The 8,666-nt window shown below is 39.7% G+C and overlaps 1 protein-coding gene across 1 annotated transcript; it reads left to right on the top strand.

Annotated features, from left to right (window-relative positions):
- Nucleotides 1-217: 217 nt before the first annotated feature.
- Nucleotides 218-8,372, top strand: RIOK2 (RIO kinase 2). The gene is made up of 10 exons (XM_088537556.1): nt 218-312; nt 450-588; nt 714-830; nt 1,231-1,406; nt 2,066-2,154; nt 3,702-3,893; nt 4,300-4,392; nt 4,829-5,362; nt 5,953-6,049; nt 8,081-8,372. The coding sequence occupies exons 1-10, from the start codon at nt 247-249 to the stop codon at nt 8,240-8,242; spliced, it is 1,665 nt and encodes a 554-aa protein (XP_088393682.1). The 5' UTR covers nt 218-246; the 3' UTR covers nt 8,243-8,372.
- Nucleotides 8,373-8,666: the final 294 nt, after the last annotated feature.

Genomic DNA, 8,666 nt, shown 5'->3' with positions numbered 1-8,666 from the left:
CTGGCAGGTGCACGCGGCGCTCTCGGTAGCGCCGGGCAACGGCCCCGGCCAGGCCCCAGCCAAGCGGCGCAGGGCGGCACAGGGCACCGCGCTCCGCCTCCCGCCGCGGCCTGACGAGCGGCTCGGGCGGCCCACACGGCTGCCAGGACGGCCCTGCCCGCTGGCGGCGCCAGCCTGGCGCTCCGCGCAGGCGCGGCGGCTGCGTGGGGGCGCGCAGGCGCGGCGCGGCGCGGCGCGGCGGGCGCCATGGGGAAGCTGAGCGCGGTGGCGCTGCGCTACCTGCGCCGCGAGCACTTCAGGGTCCTCACGGCGGTGAGCGGACGGGGCGCGGGGCGCGCAGCGCGGCCAGGAGCGGCGCGGGGGCGCGCAGCTCCGCGGGGCCCGGCGCGGACGGGTGAGCGGGCGGCGCCGGCGCGGCCCGCGGGGCCTGACCCGGCCTGTTTGTGCAGGTGGAGATGGGCATGAAGAACCACGAGATCGTCCCCGCGAGCTTAGTGGCGAGCATCGCCAGCCTGAAGCACGGGGGCTGCAACAAGACCCTGCGGGAGCTGGCGAAGCACAAGCTCGTGGCCTACGAGCGCACCAAGGGTGAGAGAGGCGGCCTTCCCCGCCATCACCTGAAATAAGAATGTAAACCAATGTCAGGGTCATTTTAAATGTGTGTAGTGCATACATAGTAAAGAGTAAAACGTTTGCCATTTATTTCTGTTTAGCTGTGCAGGGCTACCGGCTGACCAACGCGGGCTATGACTACCTCGCTTTGAAGGCCCTGTCTTCCCGGCAAGTCATCGCTTCCATTGGAAACCAGATGGGCGTTGGTAAAGAATCAGGTAACCTGGAAAATGTTTTGGATAATTCTTAAGCAGAGGGAGCTGTAATGCCGCATCTTTCTAGAAAGGGAATAAGGTTTCCTCTGAACACACCAGTTCATCTGTCAAATGTTGAAGGTTTATGGTCACTACTTGAAATAGTGCGTGATGGTGCTGGCTGTATCTGAGGTTTTTTTTCCTTCAGAAGATTATCCTTCAACCGTTTGGTGTAATTTTTGTATTGTCACTTCAGAGGAAACTTCACAGGCAGATGGCTTTTGTCTGCTGCTCGATGAAGAACTTTGAACTGTTTTTACAAAAAGATAACCTTACCTCTTCTTGTCCCACATAAAAATGAGAGAGGAGGTTAAAATAGTGTTAAAACTATTGGAACATGCCATTTATTTTTTTTGTCTCCCAGATATTTATATTGTTGCAAATGAGGAGGAGCAACAGTTTGCACTGAAGCTGCACAGGCTTGGAAGAACTTCCTTTCGCAACCTTAAAAATAAACGTGACTACCACAAGCACAGGCATAAAATGTCATGGCTGTATTTATCCCGGCTAGCAGCAATGAAGGAGTTTGCCTACATGAAGGTAGGTGGTTTTTAGATGCAGAGAGGATTAAAGACATGCTAAAAAATAAAAACAGTCTAAAATTTAAGTAACAAAAGCTAAACTTATGTTGCTACAGTGGATCAAATGAGTGACAAACTTTGCATCAGAAAAGGAGAGCATCATTATGACTTCCATTCTGTAACTGGCAATGCTGGCTCTTACTGTGTAAGAAATGAACATCTGCCTTGCAGAAACTCTATATGTTTACTGACTTAACAAACCAGACAGAGCTGAATTGTCACCAATTTAAAATGTATCTTTTTCCAATGCCTGCCACACTATTCCTAGTTATCATTGTTGATTACCTGTACTGTCAGTCTAGATTCTGTCTTTTTTCCATTCTGTGTTTTGTTTTTCCTCTAGATAAAAGATAATTAAATTGTGGACAAGATAGAAGCATGGTCAGTGTCTAAACCTATGAATGTGATTTGTCTTTGCAGTGAAAATTCAGAGGGCTGTCACGATGCCTTCCTACTTGAGCTTGTACTCTGGTGCTCCTAGTTAGCATCGGGTAAATCTGTGTTGTGCTGCTCCCCCAAGAGTATTTATTGCTTAGCACAGATGGGAGTTTGTTAATATATGTAAAGTTTCCTTAACCATTTACTTAAATTTTTCAACGTATTGTTGTCTCTTTCCAGGCTTTGCATGACAGAAAGTTTCCTGTTCCAAAACCTGTGGACTACAACAGGCATGCAGTAGTTATGGAACTTATTAGTGGTTACCCCTTGTAAGTACTGAAGCTCGACCCCTGACCGCGCTATGTTCAGTGGGTAGCAGGGCTGGTGTTTTCCCTTGGTGTACGGGTGAGCTGTGGCTTCCCCTTGCTGGATGTAGCTCTGCCGCCCACACAGGTTAGGCTTCTGCCTAGTTACAGCTTTCTTTCCGTTAGCTCTACGTTCAAAGAAGGTTCTCTTGTTCAAAGAAATTGCTGAAATAGGCTGATACGTAAGTATGGAATAGACTGAAAGAGCAGCGAGGCACAGGTGAACATGACAACTATTTTCTACTTAGAAGCAGTATATGACTTCCGTGTTGTGATCTTTCTTTGGCTTCAGCTCCTTGCTGTAGTAATCAGCTAAGGTTACAATTTGCCCTTTTACAACTTATTAAAAAAATAGTTTTTTTGCTTTATGTACCTAGAAGATCATGTATAATTACCTTTATTGTTGTTGCTTCAGGGAATGTTACCTTGAGTTGCCTAGAAATGTCTAGAAAAATTAAATGTCATTGAAACTTGGTGAACAGATATCTTGGTTTATTTGCACAAGTTTCCACAGTTGGTGTAATCCAAAATAACCTAGGGGCTCTATCCAGAGATTTAAAGTAGCAGTTCTAAAACAAAGCAGGTCATGTTCTGATGTAACAGTCTATCTGTAATGGGAATTCTAATTAAAAGAGACTAATCTCAAAACTTAAGTGAATCGAAGGGTAGTATTGAAGGGTAGTGCATTTAAAAATGCGCTATATTCTCTCACCCAACTTCTTTTGTTAAATAATTGCATATCAGTGCTCTAGATGAAGCACTTGAATTCCACATGGACATCACAGTGTAAGTTTACTGTGCTATCACTTTTTGTGCAGCTCTGACTTGAAGGAGAGCCTGTAGGTGTTGAGAATTATTTCAAATACACTCATATATAAAAAGAAGCAGTTAACGTGACTTCTATGTTCGAAAAAGGATTGTGATGTTTTATGATACGGACTTATGGCTATGGAAAGTATCATCAATTAGTTTTAGTACCAACATTTAGTATCAAAATTTTAGACAGTGGCCTGTTAACAAAGCTACTGGCTTCCACTGTACTTCTTTTGTATTATATGAAGATGATTGATTCTTAAAACACTGTACTACTGCATTCAGACCAAAATATCTCATGAAGTAATTGTAAATGCTGACCTCTTCTTGACGATGCTTGGTGCAGCAAAGCCACTGCCTTCTTTCTTAGGCTGCTCGTAAAGAGATGAGGGTCTGTATTCTGGTATTTTGCCCTGTCAAGCTACTTTGCTTTCACTAGCATAGGTTCGAGTTTTAGAGTGTTTTGTTTTAAGTTAGTCTAGAAAATAGTTTTTTATGAAAGAAAATGTAATGAGGTGTATCTCTTTGATTGCAAAAAGACCTAGTGCTGCTACTGAGAGCAGGCGGTTGGATTAGAAATCTTGCGAGGTTTCTTCCACCCTGAATCAACCTGTTATTCCCCAAGATGTATTTCATCTACCTTGTATTTCATTTAAGTTTTTGAAAGTACTGGATATTTCTCTTTTATTTAACTTCAGATGCCAAGTGCACCAAATGGAAGATCCTGCCTCTGTCTACAGTGAATTGATGGATCTAATTGTAAAACTTGCCAATCATGGTTTAATCCATGGTGATTTCAATGAGTTTAATCTCATATTAGATGATGATGACCGTGTCACCATGATTGATTTCCCTCAGATGATATCAACATCACATCCAAATGCTGAATGGTAAGTGGAAACTTCTGAATGGCTGGTGTTTTCAAAATAAATGCAACTGACGATAACAGCAAAATGGCCAAACATAACTCCTTAGTTTTGTAAGTCTGTCTATGTTTTTTTCTACAATTGCTATCACGTGACACAAATATTATGACAAATCTTGTTTGGTTTTATGAATGGGGAGAAATGTCTCTAGGATAACTGGTTCTCAAACAGAATGTTGTCTTTTCAGGCAGAAAACCTTAGGAATAAACTGCATGTCACCAGTTTATCTCCCTAGGTTTTGCTTGGAAGATCACTGTTAGACCATTAATTTTCAAATAAAATAAAAAAAACAAGATTTTCAGGGTAAGAGTTGATATTTGTAATAAATTTCATTACCTTGACATTGTATATCTACAACTGTGTTTTTCAGGTATTTTGATAGAGATGTTAAATGTATTAAAGAGTTCTTTAAGAAACGTTTCAGCTACGAAAGTGAGCTCTTTCCAACGTTTCAGGATATCAGGTATAAAAAGCCACCTGAGTCATTCCTGCTGTAAGAGGGAATGCCACCCTTGCATTTGTGTGTGAATGTCAGTATACCCCTTACCCCTTCTGTGCATAAACATAATTTGATCTTTCAGTCACATTATATCCCAGCTAAGATCAAATCTTTTCCTTTACAAAGTAAACTTTACTTCACAAAGTAAACAAACACATGCTGACTGCAGAGATGTAATCTCCTGTAGATGTTTGCTATTGCCAGGCTATGCTCTGTTCACTGATTTACCTGAAGCTCAGTACTCTCCTGTTGTGCACCATATGTTTCAACAGAGTATGCTTACCTGAATAGTTATAGTGCAATGTGATAGTATTTTTAGTATTTTCTAATCCAGAATAAAGTGTATTACTAGCACAGTGTTTCACGTATCAAAAGAAACCTATTTGTACTTCTTCCTCAGGAGAGAGTGTTCTCTTGACATCGAGATTGCTGCCAGTGGCTATACAAAAGAAATGCAGGAAGATGATGAACTGCTTTACCCCGCAGGTCCTGATGAGGAGGGTCATGAAACAGGCGTGTCAGAATTTGTAGAAGGTCCTGAGTCTACGCTCAACCTTCTCAGCTCAGATAAAGATGGCAGTGGAGACCTGAATGAAGTGGATGATTTCCCTGAAAGCAGCTCCTCTAAAGGCTTGATGAATTGCAGTGAAGAGTCTGATATGACTGAAAGTAGTGAAAATACAGAGAGGCTGAGTATGTCCCAGTTAAGTTATGCCTTAGAACAAGTTGAAGAGCAGCCTACCCTTTGGAACACGAATAATGATGCAGAGAGTTCTGTAATTGATTTTACTGAGGAAAAAAGGATAACTGAAAATGCTGCCGAAGTTCAAAATCAGACAGGTGCAGGAGAAGGCCCTGGTGACAAGGACAATGAAGACGAATGCCCTGAGCTGGTTGACTTGTCAACATTAAACAAGCAATTCAGGCCTTACAGGTAAAAATTCACATTGCTTGTCTAGGAGTTTTATTTTTTTTTTCCCCCCCCCACTGCAATAAATGACCATCTTCAAATTAATTCAGCAATGACTGTTCTTCATTCACTCTCGTTTAAACTGAAGACTAAAAAATTTTTTTTTTCCTCCTAACAATAGTGTGAGTATTGTGCCGGTTGTTCTCATGCTAGGTAACCTGTTGATGGGTAGTATACTGTATATGTCGTGCTGCTTAGTGGGATCAGTCGATTGTCTCACAGTATAATATCCAATGAAATAAGAAGTAGTGGAAGTAATGCATAGATCAACCCTCTCTTTCTCCTGTTGTTTGTTTGTGTATTGTTTTTCATTTTGTTTTGTAGTTGATAGTAATAGTGAAAGTTCTTGATGTTCAAGGACTACTTCTAAATAACTCTTATGCTTAGCTTTATCAAGACATAAAATACATGCTTTGTAGAATTAGAGTTAATATTTCAAATGCAAAGTTTCTGTAGTACTCACATTTGTGGTGGGAATTTTCAGAAGATGACCATAAAAGGCAAAAGATATTAATTTTGCTGCGTGGAATAACATATTCATTTATGTATTTTAGAAATGAAGAGAGTATGAGTCACATTAATGAGCACAGAACCCGGACTAAAAGTATCACATCAGTCAGCAGTGTTGGGAGCTGTTCAACCATTCCACCGGTAATTATAATTATTTTCTAGTCTATTTTCTGGTCTAGAGTGAGAGTGATTAAAGAGAGAGATTATTTAGTTAGGCTTCCTTATTCTCATATACAAGCAGTCTCTTAAATCCAGGGTCTGCTACTTACTGCATCAGTAGCCTTCTGAAAAGGGGCTTGACTACATCATGTTAATTAGTGTGCTTGATTCTGTGAATTCTTTGTCTTTGACAAGGTGCCTCTGACTGGCTATAATATTCATAGAATGTTTGGCTTTTATTTTTTTAAGATAAGTTTATTGCCTTATCTTTAAGATACCTTAAAGTTACATGCATACATACACCACATTTGTGTGTTGGCTAACACATTTTTCTAGGACTTCATGTGAGAAGGGAGCAGATGTCAATGTTAGTCATCGCAACTCTGACTCTAGGAAATGGCCCTGGGTCTCTCCAGGGAAACAGGGACTTGGGTTAGAACTGTGCAGTGAGGGAAATGAGAGCCCCCAGGGTCTGCCCAGAGGTCTCTAGCTACGTTTTTTTCCAGTTAATTAGAGCAAGTCTACAGGATTTCTTAGCAAAATCCCTTTTTTTTTTTTTTTTTTTTTTTAATTATTAAGGCTTAGGAAGAAAATGCCTTGAAATCATGCTCCAGTACCACTTGGTGGCAGCAATGGTCATGATGTTGTTGAGAAAGGTGTGCAAGTGCTTAGGGGATGTTTGTTTATTCTGTAGGCGGATATACTCAGATGGCATGTACCTAGTTCATGTTCTGTCCCAAAAGAAAGAAAAACAGTAGCAAGAGAGGCTTTCTAAACAGTGAGCCCCACAAACAACTCTCCATCCTGCAAAATCTTGCCTAACACTTCCTTAGTAATTGACCGCATACATTCTCTTATGCTAAGTGAAAGTAATATTTCTGTCCATTAGGGAATCATATTTGAACTTTTGAGTGTTAGAGCTAAAGAAAGGGGAAGTTTAATAAGCTAACTAACATAAAAATACAATAAATATAAAAATACAAAAGAATGGCACTGGATTAAGACCCACAGAGCTCTTAGAGACAATGCCTATTATTGTTGCTAGCATTTCTGTTCTTTATACAGCTTGCTTTCCGTTCAGGGGGCAAAACATTAAAAAATAAAGAGCATAAAAATATTTAAAATAAAACATGTAGAAAGAATTCTTGTAGGCATATAGGAGCAGCAGTAGGTGCGTTCATAATTTAGAGACTATCCTGAAAAGACTGTATTGTGAATTATGGAAAATAAGATGTTCTAGATCAAAGAGGGTATCTTGCTGTGCCTGTACAAATCTTTGTAAAGACAATTCTAATTTAGAGGAAATTATATGAACTGTCCAAAAAGTTTTTTTTAAAAAAGTAAATGTTTACTGCTAGCAATTTAAATACTTCAGAGTAAAGTTTTATGAATTTAAATTTTGATTACATAGCTTTCAGAGATTCTGGACATCTGTGATGCAAAGTTTCTCTCAAACTTTTGCAAAAACCATCAAGAAATTCTTCTGCTGTCCTTGACTATTAAAAGCACAGAATTGCAGTTACTTATCTGACAAAAGAACACATTAATGAAACAGTTTCAATTCTGATCAGTTTTTCTTCTGGAATATTTTTAAAGAGATTTTACTTTTTTATTATTATTATTTCCAAAGAACTAATCAATTAAATGCCAAGTACTTAAGGAAAGAAAGGCGCATTCTATGCAACTATTTGATATAAGATAACTCATATCACCACAAAGATAAGATTGCTGCATGATTTTTCTAACATAGTGTTAGAAAAATGAAAGTGTTTTTCTTGTTTTTTTTTTTTCGTTTCTCCAAGACACGAAACACAAGCATACACCCAATAGACCAATGCAGCAACTTGAGTTTGGATCATTATACACGTGAATCTGCAGACAAAAACTGTTAAATAATGGCTTTTTAAAAAAAAAAAATGTTGCTATATCAACTGTATATGACTGTTATACTAAGATTGCCCTAGTACTGGATGATCTTCAGAAAATATTAATATTACATTTATTGGTTTGCAGGAACTGGTGAAACAGAAGATAAAACGGCAGTTGACCAAGCAACAGAAGGCTGTTCTGAGGCGGCGGCTGCAGAAAGGAGAGGCCAATATTTACACCAAACAGCGTCGAGAAAATATGCAAAACATTAAGTCAAGTTTGGATGCAGCTAGTTTCTGGGGATAATTTATGAAAACTTCCTTTAGAACATCGTAATTCATACACACTTGAAATAATTATGTTTTGGAGCAACAGCCCTTTTATACAATGGAATGTTATTTTCCAAAGCTATAAAACGTCATTCTGGTTCCTGGGATTGGGTTGTGAGATTTTGTTTTACGTTTCATGTTAAAACCGGTGGCTGTGATTTAAACTGAATGAGGGGTATCAGGTAGGAAATAAACTAGAGCAATTCCAAATCTCGTTATAAAGGGATTTTATGGTTTTAGTGAAGTTAAGAATCTTTTGCAGTGCAGAGGATTCCTCTTAGAATTTTCCCTTCCACCTTAAGAGCAATTTTTGCAAGGCTGTGAAATTGAAATCTAGAGTGCTGCTGTTTTACATTATAAAGAGATACTTGCTCAGTTTAATTAAAAATCAGAGAAATATG

This window comes from Tinamus guttatus, unplaced genomic scaffold (assembly GCF_059628265.1).
Source record: "Tinamus guttatus ecotype Peru unplaced genomic scaffold, ASM5962826v1 Tinamus_guttatus_pri_ptg000813l, whole genome shotgun sequence".
Taxonomy (NCBI): domain Eukaryota; kingdom Metazoa; phylum Chordata; class Aves; order Tinamiformes; family Tinamidae; genus Tinamus; species Tinamus guttatus.
Note: the sequence above shows the minus strand (reverse complement) of the source record. Positions and strands in the feature narration are given on the sequence as shown.

Excerpts from the sequence above, each read along its gene's own strand:
- RIOK2 (XM_088537556.1), top strand. The coding sequence starts at position 247 with ATGGGGAAGCTGAGCGCGGTGGCGCTGCGCTACCTGCGCCGCGAGCAC. Across the intron at positions 589-713 it reads GGCCTACGAGCGCACCAAGG|CTGTGCAGGGCTACCGGCTG; the intron begins GTGAGAGAGGCG and ends ATTTCTGTTTAG. Across the intron at positions 3,894-4,299 it reads TCACATCCAAATGCTGAATG|GTATTTTGATAGAGATGTTA; the intron begins GTAAGTGGAAAC and ends TGTGTTTTTCAG.